Genomic DNA, 18,829 nt, shown 5'->3' on the forward strand with positions numbered 1-18,829 from the left:
AACCTCCATCTTCCCCTGTGGCAGAAAAGGGAGAATTTCCTGGTGGAGAGGAACCCCCACGTGTTGCCCTTCCCCTTGAGAACAGGAAGCTGAATACTGCACAGCAGGTGGTTGGGAGACAGAAAGATTACTCTGCAGAAACGCTGAACTACCGGGATCCATGTCTGAGGACCCCAGGCCTGGCTTAGGAGGTGGGGGAGGGGGGTGATGATAGGAAAAGAGAGGGTGTGGGGGTGCCTTGCTAAAAACAGAGGCACTGACTAAACCACTTTCCTGAAACGGGAGAACTCTGCTGCTGCAGCTAGCAAGTGCCCATCTCTCCCCAAGGAAAGGCATCTGGGGATTCTTCCTGGAGAAACGCGTCCAAAAGAGAAAACACCTACAGCATGACTTTTAGGGTCCAGGCCTGATCCCCCTGCAGTCAAGCTAACACGTTGACTAGCGCCATCCTCATCCTCCCCCCCCCCCCCCCCCCCCCCCCCCCCCCCCCCCCCCCCCCCCCCCCCCCCANCGCACACACGTAACTTCCAGTCTGCAGATCAGCAAGGGTGATACCTTTGTCTCTTGGTCTCCCATAGCTCTCTTTCTTCCCCACTGGCTCCCACCTTTTTGTTAAAGGCTGGAGGATAATGAAAACCAAAAGAGTATATTGTGCAATAGATATAACTGTTTGGTTTACAAAACTCAGCGTATTCCTGCTCATGTGGGCTTCTCCCAGGGCTGGCTCCTGACCATTCCGGTCCCCTGCCTTGGCAGCGGCTGTCACCCATGCCTGCTCCCCAGGGGCCTCTGCAAACACTCCCATACTGTTCTCAGCTGAGACCTGAAAAGACTGAGCCTCAGATAAGCAGGCACACCCTCCCTCTCGCTCTCAGCTAAGACCTAGCTTCTGAATCAGGGTCTGAGAGTCCCTCGCCCCAAGGTAGTTAGCACAGTGCCCAAAGTGACCTGGCCATCTCAGCAGGCAATGCTAAGCTTAACAGCTGTGAGATGGGGTTGTTCTGGTACAGTTCCTCAAAGGGGAGGAGGCTTGGGCAAAGATGGCGAGGGCTGAGCAGAGCAAAGCTGAAGTAATAAGGAGAGGGTAATTAAAATAGCTGGTACTAATTGAGCCTTTGTCCTATGCCAGGCCCAGTTTGTAGCATCTCCTAGGTGTTAATCCATTTATTCCTTCCTATAAAACTATGAGGTCAGTACTATTATTACCTCCATTTTAAAAAATGAAGAAGGCACCTGGGTAGCTCAGTCGGTTAAGCTTTCAATTTCGGCTCAGGTCATAATCTCAGGGCTGGTGGGGTTAAGCCCCACGTTGGGTTCTGTGCTGACAGCTCAGAGCCTGGAGCCTGCTTTGGATTCTGTGTCTCCCCCTCTCTCTGCCCCTGCCCCGCTCATGCTCCGTCTCTCTCAAAAATGAATAAACATTTTTTAAATATTAAAGAAAAATGAACAGATTGAGATTTAGGGAGACTCGGTTACTGACCCCTAGTCAGCCAGCTATTCATGAAGGAGCAGAGTCTGAACCTAGATACTAACTGCAGGCACGTGAGTATACAAAACTAAAGCAAGCACTTTCTATTTTATAAAGGCAGTAGGGTAGGGCATACAGGAAACAGATTGTCCAGAAACAAATTGAGAAGATTGATGTAATGAAAAGAAGCACTGACCCGAGAGTAGGAACATCAGGGCCCAAATCTCTGAGGTGCTTCAACAGAGTCCTAAGCAAATTTAATCAGATGGCATGGTTCTGGTTTCCCATCACTGCAAACAGATGTGGGGTTTTTTCCTCCGCATTTGCATTTAGAGAATGTAGAGTGCACAGAACTTAAGTTCCAATGATAGAACGCTCTAGAATTGGAAAGGACATCTTTTCAGTTTGCCTTCTTCCCAGAGGTACCTAATCAACAACCCGATCAAAAACTTCCTAAGCCTGATTATGTGCAGAGCTCCGAAGAGGCACTGGCCCTCAAAGAAGCGAGCATTCAGACCAGCACAGCTCAATAGATACAACATGAGACTTGTATGCAAACTACATACGTAATTTAAAACTTTTTGGTAGGACGCTTGGGTGGCTCAGTCAGTTAAGCATCCACCTTCAGCTCAGGTCATGATCTCAAGGTTTGTGGGTTCGACCATCAGGCTCTGTGCTGACAGCTCAGAGCCTGGAGCCTGCTTTGGATTCTGTGTCTCCCTCTCTCTGCCCCTCCCTTGCTCATACTCTGTTTCTCTCTCAAAAGTAAATAAAAACACCAAAAATAAATAAATAAATAAATTTTTTTGGTAAGCCATCTTAAAAAAGGTAAAGAAACTGGTGAAGTTAATTTTAATAATATATTTTATGTAACGCAAAATATCCGAAGTATTATCATTTCAACATGTAACCAATATAAAAATATTAATGAGATATTTTACATTCTTTTTCAAACCAAGTCTTCAAAATCTGGTGTATATTTTACAGTCTTAGCACATGTCAATTCAGACTAACCACATGTCAAATCCTAGCCACACGTGGCTAGTGGTTACCATCCTGGCAGTGAAGCCCACAGTGCACACAAGATACACACACAAGCACAGTCCTCTAATACAAGGTAAAAAAGTAGAGCGCGAGTCCGTGCTAGAGTTCCTAGGGACTACAGAGCAGAAAGGTGGTGCCGAATGGCGACAGCAGTAGTAATGCAGCTGCGCTTGCTTTTCATAAAGGTTTGCTTATTTTTTTCCAGCAAAGTTCGTTCCTTTTTGCCAGTCTGATAAATAGTTATTAATAATGACTTTCAATAATCAGATCCCTGCATCTTCATGGACAAAGTTGCTTTTCATATTTGGAAAGTCACTTATAATCAATGTCAAGTGCATGTTTTGAAAACCGATGTTGGAAATAACCTCAGGCCCTCTGTGTGTCTGTTGCTGAGAGAATTAACCACAGCCAGAGAAACAGAGAACTGAGAACAGTTACAAGCCATAGACTCACATTTTATGACCCCCCCCCCCAGCGCCCCCCGCCAAGCACTCTCTCCCTGATGAAGTGCTCATTGTTCCCTTCTCTCTCCCACACCTTTCCTTGTTTCCCTGGAGCCCTTTGCATAGTTCCCTGCTCTATCCTCCTCATAAAATATTCCCACCCTAGCTAAAACTAGGCTCTTCTCTAAAGACCCAAGTGGAGAAGTAGACGTGGTCCTTTGGAGTAGAAACTGTGCATTCTCCAGTACCGCAGCCCTTTTCCGGTTCACCAACGTACCCACCATTTTGAATGTAGTTCAGATCCCTACTGGATTGTTACCTTGGGCAATAGCCTTCTTTTGTTCAGGTTCCTTGTCTGTAAAAAGAGGATAATAATGACACCTTCCTCGCTGGTTTGTTTTGGGATTGAGTAAAATAATGTATGCAAAGTGTCCGAAACACTGAGTTTTCACAAACCTAGTGCATGCTAGAGATGACGGTCATGACTCCAGTGTGAGGCACACTCCCTCTATGTTTGGCTCTCATCCTATGCTCCTTAACTGCACTGTGCTTTGCTCTGACTCTTCTTATCGATTAAAGATCAGCATTGATTTCAATTTTCTCACCTCTCCCATGTTCCGCCATCATCCTAGATGGCTTCAAGTGTACTTGAATAAACTGTCTCTCAATGTCTTCACATCCACGCTTCACAATCCTCTTTACTTGGTGTTGTATTGGAAACAGCTTGTGCTGTCTTATGAAAATGTGTGCATCTCTTCCCAATTCCACATTCACTGACATCAATGCTGCCATCTTGAATCTGCCTAGGTGAGTATTTACACCATGGAAATTGGCAAGTGCTAAACAACAGGTCACTTGCTTTTAGGGAGCCAGCTTACTAGCACACACCGCTTCACCCCATTTCAACCACCTAATGCCATGGCCATGGCTCTTTTCATCATTAAGAACCTTTCAACATCTGAAGACTTAAATGAAAATCTCCGATTCTTAGACTACACTCCTTACCCTCTTACATTTTCACTCTGTGGATCCACCACAACTCTTTGTTACCTACCTCCACTGAAGAGCCTTTTCCTATCTCTACTATTTCTACATCTCATCTGGCTTACCACATGAATCATTCTTGTGGGAACATCCCCAAACTCCTGCCGCATTGTTCTTCCTGCTAAACCCAAACCAAGCTTAGTCCAGCTGTAGTTTTCCTTTCCAGGGGAAGGTTACCACAAAGTCTGGGAAGGGAAAATATTACCTAATTATGAATCATAGTGCATATTAATACACCACTTTTATGTATTTGCCTCTGCCTCCTGTCTTAGTGTACCTCCCTGAATAGCTGGGCTATTAGGTCCTGGGGCCGAGGGAAATGTCCCAGCCACATGGGTTGCCCTATAAATTCGTGACCTCTGGACTTACTTGGCCCTAGTGCTACCCCTTAATTCTTCATTTCCCTGCCTCTCATGCTCTATGTCCTTACAATTCTGATACCACCTCTGCCTCACCACTCGGCCTATGACCACATTTCTGCTTTCCAAAGAAAATGAAGTCATTGGACAAACCTGCCACCAAACCTGCACCCATACCATGGCCACATCTAGCTTTCTTCCTTTTTCTCTCCTCAGGCCAGTGCTTCTAGCTCTGCACTGTCCCCTGCAACCTCCCCAAGGACTTTGCTGTATAGTCATCTCTTCTTGTCTTCTCTCCTGTCTTTAACGTCTCCCTTTTGCCTGGGTCCTTCCTCACAGCGTAGAAACGTCTCAAGTCTTTCCTGTCTCAAATGCCACCTTGTATGTGTGCCTCTGCAGTAACTGCCCTCTTTCTCTCCTCCCCTTTGTGGACTTCCTTACTGCCCACTCCTCCCTTGGTCCACCTTCATGATGTCCCTAACACAGTGTCAATGTCTACAGTACCACCAATGGCCTTTTACCGCAAAATCCAATGAACACCTTTCAGTCTGTATCTTATTCGGTCTCAGTCATGGGTTGAATTTCTCAGTGTCCCCCACAGTTCATACATTGAAGTCTTAGCCCTGTACCTCAGCATGAGACCATATTTGGAAATAGTACCAACTGAGGATATAATTAGTTAAGAACTAGTTGTACCGGAACGGAGGGAGCCCTAATCCATTATGACCGATGTTCTTACAAAATGAGGAAATTCGGAGACAGATACGCACACAGAGAGAGTGCTGTGTGAAGACTGGAGTTAACGCTGCCACAGGGAAATCACCAGAAGCTGGGAGAGAATTTGGAACGGATCCTTCCCCAGGAACTTTAGAGGGAGTGTGGCCTTGCCAACACCTTGATTTCGTATTTCTAGCCTCCACATCTAAAAGAAAGTAAATATATTGGCACCTGGGTGGCTCAGTCAGTAAAGTGTCTGATTTCAACTGAGGTCATGATCTCACAGTATGTGGGCTCGAGAGCCCCCTGTGTTGGGCTCTGGGCTGACAGCTCGGAGCCTGAAGCCTGCTTTGGATGCTGTGTCTCCCTCTCTCTCTGCCCCTATCCCACTCATGCTCTGTCTCTCCCTGTCTCTCAAAGATGAATACACATTAAAAAAAATTTATTTTAAGACAGTAAATGTCCCTGTGTACTTTGTTACTGCAGTCCTAGCAAAGTAACAGAGGCTCTTGGAAGCATTTGGCAAGGTTCAGGATCGAAACTCTATGTTGCCTCTGTTTCTGGGGCTTCCCCGCCCCCTCTTTAACACTTCATCTCTTTCTCTAGCTTGTCTCAAATGTTCAACATTCCTCAGGCCTCGACGTAGGCCTTCTGTAGGCCTTCTTTGCACATCACGGAATCTCCTGAGTGGTCTCACCCCTTCCCAGGGCTTGAATTCCTAAGTGGTGTGCTAGAAAATGTTTGGCAATGGGCTCTTGGGGAGGAGGGGAAACTGATTTATGGGTTTGTTTGTTTGTTTGCTTGTTTCTGGGTGGTTATTTTTTTCTGATTTCTGTGGTACAAATACTCCCCCCATGGCTGATTTCAGACTGCCAACAGTTTAACAACTTGTTCTCAAAATACAACAACTGGCTGTCACAGCTGCTATGAGCCCCAGCACACCTTTGCTTCTTTGTCGGAGATAAGCAGCTTATTTTTACACCTAAGGTAAGATAAAAATACCTGCAGTCTTTTCCTTCTCCTAACAAAGTGCTCCGGAAATGGAAGATCTGCAGCTGCTTTTATGTGTTCTTTTGTTATTTCCGTAACACGTGCTGGTGGTAGAATCTCCGCCCCCTTTACTTTTTCTGTATATGATAGAAGCGGGGTTTGCAGCTGTTTAAAGTCTGGTTTTTGTCAGAGGGCATCAGTATTGTATTCTCAAAACAAGGAAATGTTTCCCTGCAAAGGAGATTGTCAAAAGGTCTTTAATACTAATACTTTGAAGCATGTGACTTTCTTTACTTGGCAGGAGCTATAGCATTGAGTTTTGATCGTGTTCAGAAAACAGTCTTTGTTGGCTCTACTTGCCCTTTCACCAGGATGCACTCCTTTGTTCATTCACGTAACAAATATTTATTAAGCGCCACTGTGTGCCTTGCACTTATGTAGGTGCTAAGGAGATCCCGATGAGTCAGACAGATAAGAGCTTACAGCAGTGGAGAGGAGACAGATAGTAAACCAAGCAAATAAATAAGGAAGTTAATTTCAGGAAGCAATGAATCCTTTGAAGAACATGCAAGGCAATGTGATCGAGAGTGACCCCAAGGTGGTGTAGTCACTATCTCTGGGAAGCAGGCTCTGGGACCCGGGCATCTGACATGGGCTGTGCACAGATATGTATCTTGAGGTACCATAGCTCCTTCTACATTGTGCTAGCTTTCTCTCCATTTCCCAGAAAGCACCAGTGTCTGGTATTGCTTGCAAATACCAGCTACATAACAAATCTAAATGAGCTTCCTCTATCATCCAATGTGATCAGAATGCCAAGGACTGGAATCAGTGCCTGGCCAAAGGCACAGGGAACAGAACCAGTCTGAAGCGACTCTGAGGAAGTACCTTGTATCAGTTTTAGGGCTGTGTCTCTGCACCTGTGGGCTGGGGGTTACTAGTTTTTGGCAGTTTGATTGAGGACTCTGCGTTCTGAGTTCCTATTACACATGATCGAGGGCCAGATGGAAATAACGTTTTTTGGTGTTCCTTTAGCACCTCAAATATTACAAAACTGATACCCTCCCCTTGCCCTCATCCCCGTCTCCAATCTATCACCTGTTCTTTATCTCCGCAACATTACCATCTTCCAAGATGCTTCCCAGAGGTAATCCTTGACTCTTCTGCAGTGTCTAATTAAACACCAAATCTGGTAGTTCTACCACCACAGGTGTCTTGAATGTATCCACCTCTCTCCATCCTCACTGCTGTTATCTCAGCCCATCACTTTCTGTTTATGTAAATATGACCATCGTCTCGGTCCTTCTCTTCAATTATTTACACTACAATCTGAGATTCTTTTCCAAAATAGAGGTCTAGTGAGCCTATTCCACTGCTTCAAATCCTTCCGTAACCCTATGTGCCCTCACAGAAAGTTGGAGTCCAGGACATGGTGGCTCACAGTCCCTCCATGGTGCGCCCCTGTTTGCCTCTCCAGTCCGTCCTCCACTGCAGCTCCCCGCCCTCAATCTGTAGGCTCTACCCACACCTGTTAGCCCTTCAGCGGTGCCGTATTCTCTTGTACCTCTGGTCTTCACAGACATTTCCCTCTGCCTGGAACACTTCCTTCAGTCCCACCTATCTTTGATCTGGATCAGATTTATTCCTTTTGAATGTCTAACAGTGAAACTACTTCTTCTGAAAACTTCTAGCTACACCCTATCCCCAGCCCCAAAATCTGGGTTAGGATCCCCTTTGTATGTTCTCATAACACTCTTTTGGAATTGCCTACTTACTTGTATATATGTATATATGCAAGATTGTAAATTGTATGTGAGCAATCTCTGTCTTGTTTGCTTGTTTGTTTAATTTCTGAGAGAGAGAGAGAGAGAGATAGCATGAACAGGGGAGGGTCAGAGAGAGAGGGAGACAGACTCTGAAACAGGCTCCAGGCTCTGAGCTGGCAGTCAGCACAGAGCCCGACGCAGGGCTCGAATCCACGAACCATGAGATCATGACCTGAGCCGAAGCTGGACGCTTAACCAACTGAGCCACTCAGGTGCCCCTCTTGTTTGCTATTTTATCCCCAGCAACTAGCATAAGGCCTGGCAGAATGGACCTGCCATGTATATTTATTGATTAGTGGATAGCTATGTCTCCCTTCACTAAATTCTGGTTTATTCACCTAGTCTTAAAAATATAGAAACATATATACAAAATCACCTTGTATGAATTAAAATGTCATTTGCTTGTTATGGAAAACTCCTAAAATCAGAAAAGAGTCTACCATCCATCTCAGTACATAGTAATGCCCCCTGTTATCTCCTTCTATATATATTATTTTCATTATTGAAATCACACTATGTGGGTTTTTTTAAATTATGGTAAAATATGCCAAACATAAAACTTATCATTGAACCATTTTAAGAGTGTAATTCAGTGCCATTAGGTATATCCACTGTTGGGGCGCCTGGGTGGCTCAGTCGGTTAAATGTCCGACTTCGGCTTAGGTCCTGATCTCTCAGTTCTTGAGTTTAAGCCCTGCTTTGGGCTCTGTGCTGACAGCTCAGAGCCTGGAGCCTGCCTCAGATTCTGTGTCTCCCTCTCTCTCTGCCCGCCCCCCCCCACACACACTCTGTCTCTCTCTCAAAAATAAATAAACATTAAAAATTAAAAAAAAAATGTACCCACTGTTGTGCAACCATTACTACCACGCATCTTCAAACTTTCTTATCTTCCCAAACTGAAACTCTGTGCCCAGCCAATGACAGCACTCCCTTCCCCTCCCCACAGCCTTTTTTTGGGGGGGGCGGGGGTTGTAGCAAAGTGGAAATGGCTTTCTTCTGATCCTTACATAATCCAAGTTAGCATTTCTGTTTATTTTCAAGTGGTGTAAGGATTTCATTTCTGAAGCCTGACTTTGTGCTGCATTTCCTCATACTAGGACCAACAACATATTTAGGCACCCATGAAAGTATTCTAAGTTCTTTTTTTTTTTAAGATTTACTTATTTATTTTTGAGAGACAAAGCTCGAGCAGGGGAGGGGCAGAGATGATGAGGGGGAGAATCCAAAGCAGGCTCAGCGCTGTCAGCACAGAGTCCAATGTGGAGCTCAAACCCATAAACTATGAGATCATGACCTAGGTGAAGTCAGATGCGTAACTGACTGAGCCACCCAGGAGCCCCTCTAAGTTCTTTTAAGATCCAAAGAAAATGAACTTTTAGGTCAAAGAAAATATTTCAATATAATCGTGTTTCTCTTTATAGAAATATCATCATAAAATACAATTTTAAATATTTTTTTTATTTTTTATTTTTTTTTACAAATAGTTTATTGTCAAATTAGTTTCCACATAACACTCAGTGCTCATCCCCACAAGTGCCCTCCTCCATGCCCATCCCTCCTCCCCCCCACATCCATCAGTCCTCAGTTTTTGTCAGCATTCAAGAGTCTCTCATGGTTTGCCTCTCTCCCAATGTTAAATATTTTTTAATAGAGAAATTGGATCATGAAGGCAAAAGTGCTTACAGAGTACAGTAAAAATAGTGAGGAGGAGTCACTGAAATTTTTAATGCAGGAGACTTATCCTTTGGTGTATTTCCATCGTTTAATTTCTCTTTTCTAAGCATAAATAAAGTTATCTTTTAAAATTTTTTTAAGTTTATTTATTTTGAGAAGGAGAGTGAGCAAGCAGGGGAGAGGCAGAGAGAGAGGGAAAGAGAGAATCCCTAGTGGGCTCTGAGATTTCCGCACAGAGGCCGATATGGGGCTCAGACTCATGAACCGTGAGATCATGACCTGAGCCAAAACAAAGAGTTGGGTGTTTAACTGACTGAGCCACCCAGGAGCCCCTAAAGACATTTTTCAAACATTTTATATAGCAGTATGTATGGTTAAGCGATATCCTAAATTTTTAGATTCAGAAAATTTTAAATTTCAAAGTTTAGGTAAGGTCTCTGTTTATTAGGGTGTTAAGAGGTATTGTCGGGGGCGCCTGGGTGGCTTAGTCGGTTAAGCTCCGACTTTCGCTTAGGTCATGATCTCGCGGTTCGTGGGTTCGAGCCCCGCGTCGGGCTCTGTGCTGACTGCCAGCTCAGAGCCTGGAGCCTGTTTCAGTCTGTGACTCCCTCTCTCTCTGACCCTCCCCTGGTCACGCTATCTCTCTCTCTCTCTCCTAGAAATAAATAAAAAAATTAAAAAAAAAAAAAGAGGTATTGTCGATTAGTCTTCCTAGAATGATTTTCCAATATGAAAGGACTTACATGCACATTAATTGATTGGACCATGACAAAGAACTACACCGCATGGATTTTATGTGTTTAAAGAGAATTCAGAGCACAGGGTGGCCAGAATCACATGTGTGAGATTTCAGAAATGTATGGCAAGTGTCCCTGTCACCTGGCTCTTCTATTCTCTTAATTTTGTTCACTTAAATATTCATGACATCTTGACCTTTCTGAGGGAAAGGATTATAAAACATTCTATAGCATTTGGTGCCATGTGAGCACATACTAGGCACCTATCAGAAACATTTTTTACTTGATGAGATATGCATTTAGAATTGCTCAAATTGAAGGGGCACCTGGGTGGCTCAGTTGGTTGAGCATCTGACTTTGGCTCACGTCACGATCTCACAGTTGGTGCATTCGAGCCCCATGAAGGGCTCTGTGCTGACAGCTCAGAGCCTGGAGCCTGCTTCGGATTCTGTGTCTCCCCCTCTCTCTGCCCTTCCCTGGCTCACACTCTGTCTCTCTCTCTCTCTCAATAAACAAATAAAAAATGAAAATAAAAAAGAATTGCTCAAGTTGAAGTTGTTGATGATAGGAATTAGAGTCTTATCTGTCTAATTCATCTGACTTACATTTAGAAGGATGGCTTTCCTTGAAAGCTAGAGTTAGGGAGAAGAGGAAGAATCCTAAGTCATTTATGAACTTCTCTGGGAACATAAAATTTTTTGAAAACAATCTATTTTTCAAAGAAACACAGAATCATCTTTCCTGTAGTTTCCACTCTCTTAACCTCTTTTCCTCCATCGATCATAAAAGGTTACAGGTTTTTTGAAAGTACTGAACACTTGCTTACTTGTCAAGTTAAAATAAAAGTTCTTGCCAGAGTCAGAGCTCCAAGTTGCCTGCAGGTGCCTTGAAGTGTGACCTTGCAATTATATTCAGGCTGAAGGGCACCTGGATGGCTCAATCAGTTGAGCATCTGACTCTTGATATCAGCTCATGTCATAATCTCATGGTTCATGGGCTGCAGCCCTGCGTCAGGCTCTGCATTAACGGTGCAGAGCCTGCTTGGGATTCTCTCTCTACTTTTCTCTCCCTGCCCATTCCTGGTTCTCTCTCTTTCTCTCTCTCTAAATAAATAAATAAACTTAAAAAAGAAAAAGATTCAGACTGAGAAGATTTGCCCATGATAGCCATAGGACTTCTCCCTCTAAGGCCCGTATAGCTCGATATTAAGAAATAGGTCCACCTGTAGAGACGAGAGTAAACAGGTTTCACTGGATTGTCTTGGGAAAAAATAACTTTAATTTCTTGCTTGTCTTCCAACAGTTCCACAAAGCTTCGCACTTTGGCCAGAGGTTTGTCTCCTGCGTTCCTGAGATTTGGTGGCACCAAGACAGACTTCCTTATTTTTGATCCCAAGAAAGAACCAACCTTTGAAGAGAGAAGTTACTGGCAGTCTCAAGTCAACCAGGGTGAACTTTTTAAAGACTCACGATATCTTTTGATTCACTTGAGTCAGGCTTGAGCTTTCTCAGAGAAGCGTTATTACCGAGATCTAACAATTAATAAGAAACCAAGGGCTCCCAACTGACCACTGAAGGTACCCACACAAAAGGAGGAAGCAGTGGGCAGGTTTCCTCCTCCTGATGTTTTCACGAACGTGAGACCTCACCAAAAAAATGTGTGCTGGGTATAACTGAGAGTTAATTGTTCTGTAAATAGGACAATGATTGTAGCTGAAGGACACAGCTGCTTAGCAAGAGTGTGTGGTAGAAATGTGTTGATTTGAAAAGAGTATTTCCAGCTGAAGACGCAAGCTATGGACTGAAATCCATTTATTCTGAAAATAGAATGTGGATGAAAGGTATGACAAGAGGCTGTGGAGATACATTCTGCTTCTTAGAATGGATTTTAAGACTGCGTTGATTGGGCAGTGATGGTCAAACTTTATTGACCATCCAGTCAGCTGGGGTGAGTTTGAATATCTGGATTCTGTGTTCCAACCTTAGATTATGAGTTTAGAAGCTCCTCAGGTGATCCTGATATTGGAAGTCTGTTGGCTCCTCCTGAGAAAAATGCCTTAGGGAGTGATGAGGATTTGCTCTATGTCTTTCCTAAGTGCTATACAGCCATCAAATGGAAGTTAAGTCATTATCCTAACAATTATGAAAAACAAGGTATACATCATTGAATTATGATAATGTCTGTCTTAGTGAATGGTATGTCATTATTTCATATATTACATATTTTCCTTCTGTTTCCTTCGGTTAGGAAGTGTCCAGAACAGTTAATCAGTAATTGGGCCAAAACTGATAGAAGACTAATTAGAAAAAAATGGAAAAAAAAAAAAAGGCAGGAGAGTTCTCTTAACATAACATATGGGAATAGTTGATGTCCGGACTTGACACTGCCCGTCAGTCGTGTGTGTCCGAAAGGTCTTGAGTTCAGACCGGGGACTGGCCTTTCCCCATCCATTTTCTTCATCCTGTGTGTGTAAGTGGTGGAAGAGGGGAAGTGCCGTGGCCTCTGAAGCATCCTCTGTGAGCCCAGGGATGGATGAGGCAGCGGCTGCCAGAAAGCCAGAAAGTGCAGCTTCCCAGAAAGGAAGTTGCGGGCAGATCAGCCAGCCATGGTAGCGAGCGCCCAGAGGCTCTGCTGGCTTGTGATAAAGAAGCACAGTCAGCCTGACAGTGTAGTGGCTGAGTTTTCCAAGTGTACATGTCTGGTCTCAGAAGCTTTGAGGACACCATAGCTGAAGGAAAAGAAAAAGTCAACATTTCCTGTCCTGCTACGACGGCAAGAACAAATAATCACAAAGCAGATAGAGTCCAGCAAAACAAATTTTTATGTACCTTGAAAGTGAACCTTAAGAGAATTGAACTGTTCTCTCTTTTTTTTAACTGTTTATTTTGAGAGAAAGAGGGAAAGCACAAGTGGGGGAGGGGGGAGAGAGAGAGAGAGAGAGAGAGAGAATCCCAAGCAGGCTTCACGCTGTGAAGTGCAGAGTCGGACATTCAGCTTGAACCCACAAACTGTGAGATCATGACTTGAGCCGATATCAAGAGTCAGACACTTAACCGAGATCCAGGCATTTCTGAACTGTTTTCTTCAGTGGGATTCTCTAGTAATTTCAAGTTTCTGAGGAGTTTTCTGAATTGTTAAATAACTTGAAGTTATGCCCAGTATATTTGTGTCCAGTGTATGTCCAGTATCTCTTAGGAAACCTGCCCTTTGGTTGTTTTTTTGTGTGGTGATTGGTTAGCTGCAAATTTGACGTATGTAACAGAATGTATCTTTTTCTGATCTCTTTCCTAAAAACCAAGAACATAATTATCCTGCTTTAGTCACATAAATAGGTAACTAAATAAATATATGGGATTTCAACCTTATCACTGTGAAAACAGATTCTCTAAACTATTTCTCCCGTTTGCAGATATTTGTAAATCTGGATCCATCCCTTCTGATGTAGAGAAGAGATTACAGTTGGAATGGCCCTTCCAGGAGCAATTGCTACTCAGAGAACAGTATCAGAAGAAATTCAAAAACAGCACTTACTCAAGTAAGAGATGAAAGGCACCTGCAGGTGTCCCAGCCCCCAGAATACATGGAGAGTTTGAACTTGGACTTGAATCCCATAAATCCTACTGCAGTTGTATAAAGCGGCATAATACTCAAATGTTATCAGGAGTTAATGGAAAATCTTGAACTTCTGGGTTTTTTTTTCTTTCCTTCACCTGACTTTGTCCATTAGACATGAAGTGAAAAATCATTCATTCACAAGCTAATAATGACCTTTACTGCTCTGAAGAACTAGGAAGTCAAGGAAGACATGGATACACTCTTCATGGGTGAAAGTAAAGTACAAAAGTATGAAGAATAAATAGTGGGGGCGCCTGGCTAGTTCAGTCTGTAGAGCATGTGACTCTGAGTCTCAGGGTTGTGAGTTTGAGTCCCATGCCGGGTGTACAGATTACTTAAAATCTTTTTTTTTAAAGAGTAAATTGTGAAAACCATTCACACCTCGTCATCCATTCTCTCTCTCCTCCCAGAAGAAACCCCTATCATTAGTAGGTATGAGTAGGTGTAACATTAGGCAGTGGAAGCCCAAGTTATACAAGTCTTGGCCACCAAGCAGCTCTCTCTCTCTTTGCTCTGTGGTTTTGTGTAGAACTAGCTCGACTGACCAGGAATTTATTTCCATTCACTGAAACAGTTATCCAGTCTTCAAAATGGGATGATGTTGTCATGCAGAGCTTCAAAACAACTGGAACCAAGCAATCCTCACTTAACTATAAAAACTATTTTTATCTGAAAGTTGATGTTTTATACCCAACTAAGGGATGATATTGCCCCAGATCTCAGTTAAGGAAATAATCCGCTCAGATACAACTGTCTTCTTCGGATTTTTGAAAAATAAATTCTCTTGAAGTTAATTTGAGTCCTTTGGCATTTCTAAGAGCATATTTGTTGAAAGTAGATTATTTGTCTTTGTGATATTTTACTGTATACTATGTGGATTTCAATGTATCTGGTGGATTTTTATTTTTGTATTTTTTATTTATAAGGTACAGAAAAAAATGTGACACACAGGAAATCAGAAAGTAGTTTACATGTTAATAGAGTCCTCTAAATTATTTATTGCATTTTAAAGGAGGGGGACTACTCTGACATTTTAGTTAAATGACCTGTGGTTGAATGGAATTTGGCATAAGGCAGGCCTGTCTCAGACCCCGTGAAAGGAATCACAGGAAACCAATATCAGTAAGGTCTCACCTGTAATAACTCATTATGATATAGGTCTGCTAGAGAAGACTCCATTGTATTAGGTAATCTATTGATTTCTACTTTATTTTGTATCATGTTAAACTTTATACTAGTTTATCTTTAATTTTTCTAAAAAAAAAAAGGATTTCCTAGCTCACATGATCTTTCTGGAATCAAGATGATAGGTTTCCATTTTTTTCCCCTGCCTACAGGACTAGGACCTTCCTAGTTCCTTCCCTAACTGTGTAACTAGGTCGTTAAAACTGCAGCCACTCTTTCGACAATGCTCCAATATTTAATAAATATTTGACTCCAGGTTTGAAATTTTTTATTTTAATATATGTGTCTTAGAACATACAGATAGGAATCTATTGTGTTTCATCTGGGCCCCAGCTCAGTATAATGACAAATATCTCAGAAGCTTATAAGTGTTTCCACACATTGTTCCACACTGATGTCCACACAGATGTTCCACATTGATATTGGTAACGTGTGAGTACCTTGGGCTGGCATTGTCCCCTGGAGGGGACAGCAAAAGTCTCCTGTGGTGAGGACAGGGTAATTGCCCAGTCAGTGGCCTGCACCCTTAAAACAGGTGTCTTAGAAGATACAGCTAAGTTTTCTAATTACAGGACCCATTAGATGGTGGGTTTCACTTAGGTAGAAGATGACAGAAACATTTGTCACAAGACTCCAAACTTTGTAAACCTGTGTAGGCAGGAAAGGGAAGCAATGTTATAGATGTAACTCTGGGTGCGGCTGACTGCATAAAGGACTTCCTTCTTACAATCATCATATTTAATGAGCTAATTCTTTGTTGTCCTTCTCTACCTCTCTTCTTCATCAATTGACTCCTCCACCTCTATCCCCCACTAGAACTGGACACATTTACGTAAACACACCTGTCAACGCCAGGGAAACGGTCAGTGCCGGTGTTTTGTTTTGTTTTCTTGTTTCTTCTTGTTGTTTGTTTCTTCTTGTCTTGTTTCTTCTTGTTGTTGTTTTCAATGCCAGCTTTTCATGTGCCGTTTAGATTATCTTTGTCCCAGGGATCTTTCCACCCTCTCATAGAGTAAGAGATAAGAGACTGGGTAATGATTGGGAATTGGAAAATTAGCGCTGAGTTTTCGAACTGTTCTTATTTTGAGCTGGGTGCTGTTTGGTTGGTTTTATTTTTAAGAGTAGGTTCCACCTCAGTAGTGTACAGCCCACATTCTAGATGTTACTATTCTGTTGTAGGAAGCGTATGATAAAATTTTAAGCTATGTAAATTCCAAGTGCATTTGGAAAGATGAAATAGAAAAAGAGTAAAGTATAAGTGGGATAAATACTCTAAAATGCAAGCATTCCGGGCTTTGTGAAAATGCCATAGAGGGAGGAGGTGATAACAGTGCCTAACGTGTATGAGGGCTTTTTATCACTTACAGAGGGTTTTCACATCTGTTGTTGCCACCCCAGGTTTGTGAGTGGGCACGTGATGGTGCCAGTTCCAGGATTGTGGACGCATAGCTGAGGCTCAGGCAGGGTGAAGGGGTCACCTCATTATACAGTCTGTAAGTAGGAGCGCGGGGCTGGAGCTCAGGTATTAGGATTCCTGATCCAGGAAACTTTCTGCCGCGTGATTTTGCAATATATAAGTCTAACTCAGAGCTGTGACTAAGACAGTTGAGTCACCCCTATACAACAGGCTCTAGTAATGGCACTGCCACCAAATAGCTATGTGGTATTGGGCAAAGCACTTCACCTCTTTGGTGCCAGTTTCCTCAAAGGAAAATGGGGGTGGAGGTTTGAGGAGAAGTCAACAACCCCCAGGGCTCTGTGCTGTCCCAAACTGTGCCTCAAGGTCCAGTGGAATGCTGGGCCACAGGACTGGAGAGCTTTTCAGCTCCTGTTGTCTGTAACTCTTTAATGATAGGCAGCAGCCCCGTGGAAGTGGGTGACACAGCAAACACCCTAACCACCTCGAACAACTTGCTAGAGTCATTCTGCCCCCTAGCCTTTATCGGCAGTTTCACTGTTATGCTGATCCCAGGAATTCACTTAGATTTTTTTTTTTTTTCAGTTTATTTGAGACCAGAGAGAGTGAGAGAGCATGAGTGAGGAGGGGCAGAGAGAGAGGGAGAGAGAGAATCCCAAGCAGGCTTCTCACTGTCAGCGCAGAGCTCGATTCGTGGCTCGAACTCACAAACTGAGAGATCATGACCTGAGCCTCAACCAAGACCAAGAGTCAGTTGCTTAACCAACTGAGCTACTCAGGCTCACCTCCCACTTAGATGTTTTTAAACTAGGAGAGTTCAGAGAGTGAATTTCTGTTCAGCAAACAATTCTAACTATACCCATATGATACTTGACTTAAAGATGATATTCAAACACATTGTTGCTACTCTCAAGAAGTAATTTTAGGTGAGTTAATGGTTAGGAAAGCTGAGTTCAAAAGTTCCCAAACCTTTACGGCACTTTAGTGACTCAGTAAGTTTTTTCACATCTGACTTACCCCCAAGAAAATACCTAAGAGTTTCAATTACTAAGTTTTTGGGTCCAAACAACCTAATAGTAATAGTTCTCATCGTGTTTAACACAGTTGAGGTTTCCCTTGTAAATTTATTTATTTATTTATTTTTATTAAAAACATTTTTTAAAGTTATTTTTTAATGTTTTATTTATTTCTAGGAGAGAGAGAGAGAGAGAGAGACAGCGTTAGCAGGGGAGGGTCAGAGAGAGAGGGAGTCACAGACTGAAACAGAAACAAGCTCTGAGCTGGCAGTCAGCACAGAGCCCGACGCGGGGCTCGAACGCACAAACCGTGAGATCATGACCTAAGCGAAAGTCGGACGCTTAACCGACTAAGCCACCCAGGCGCCCCTAAAAACATTTTTTTAAATGTTTATGTTTGAGGGAGAGACAGAGACAGAACGTGAGCAGGGGAGGGTCAGAGAGAGAGGGAAACCCAGAATCTGAAGCAGGCTCCAGGCTCTGAGCTGTCAGCACAGAGCCCAAAGTGGGGCTCGAACCCAAGAACCGTGGGATCATGACCTGAGCGGGAGTAGGACGCTTAACTGACTGAGCCACGGAGGTGCCCCTATTTATTTATTTTTCAAGTTTATTTATTTATTTTGAGAGAGAGGGAGGGAGGGAGGGGCAGAGAGAGGAAGAGAAGGAGAAACCCCAGCAGCCTTCACACTCTCAGTGCAGAGCCCCCACATAGGGCTCCAGCTCACAAACTGTGAGATCATGACCTGAGCCAAGATCAAGAGTCAGACACTTAACCAGCTGAGCCACCTAGGAACGCTGTTTCCCTTCTAAGTTTAAACGCTTCTATAGTGCTCCTGGGAGTAGGGTTGCCCGGTTAACTTAGAATTTCAGATAAACGAATTTTTTTATTATAAGTCTTTCCCAAATATTGCATAGACCTGCAATACAAATTACTCATTTATCTGAAGTTCAGATTTAACTAGATGCCTATATCTTCATTTCCTGAATCTGACAGCCATGTGGTGAATGTATTGAGGCTTGCCAGGAGGCCTTGGCACATAGTTTGGAAACCACAGATCGATAGCCCTGGGCCAATTTTTTAGTGTCCAATTTTACTTATTTATAATTAATAAATCATATACATGAATTTTCCCAAAAAACACTTTAAATAGAGTTAAATTTACCAAAATATTTTGTGACTGCGTTTGTGAGTAGAGATGTTTAAATTATGAAGAATGGGGCTTATGTTGACTAATGACAGTCAGCCTGTGCATGAATTCACCTGAGGTCATTTGAACAAAACCCGAGCGCCCGA

The 18,829-nt window shown here is 43.1% G+C and overlaps 1 protein-coding gene across 1 annotated transcript in view; it reads left to right on the forward strand.

The window, feature by feature from the left end:
- Positions 1 to 18,829, forward strand: part of HPSE (heparanase) — a 41,465-nt gene that overhangs the window by 1,824 nt on the left and 20,812 nt on the right. Inside the window, exons 2-3 of the mRNA XM_039253946.1 lie at positions 11,605 to 11,750; positions 13,712 to 13,837. Coding sequence (XP_039109877.1) covers positions 11,605 to 11,750; positions 13,712 to 13,837 — 272 coding nt within the window. The remainder of the gene's footprint in view (positions 1 to 11,604; positions 11,751 to 13,711; positions 13,838 to 18,829) is intronic.

This window comes from Hyaena hyaena, unplaced genomic scaffold (genome assembly GCF_003009895.1).
Source record: "Hyaena hyaena isolate Hyena2069 unplaced genomic scaffold, ASM300989v1 scaffold_469, whole genome shotgun sequence".
In the NCBI taxonomy this organism is placed as follows: domain Eukaryota; kingdom Metazoa; phylum Chordata; class Mammalia; order Carnivora; family Hyaenidae; genus Hyaena; species Hyaena hyaena.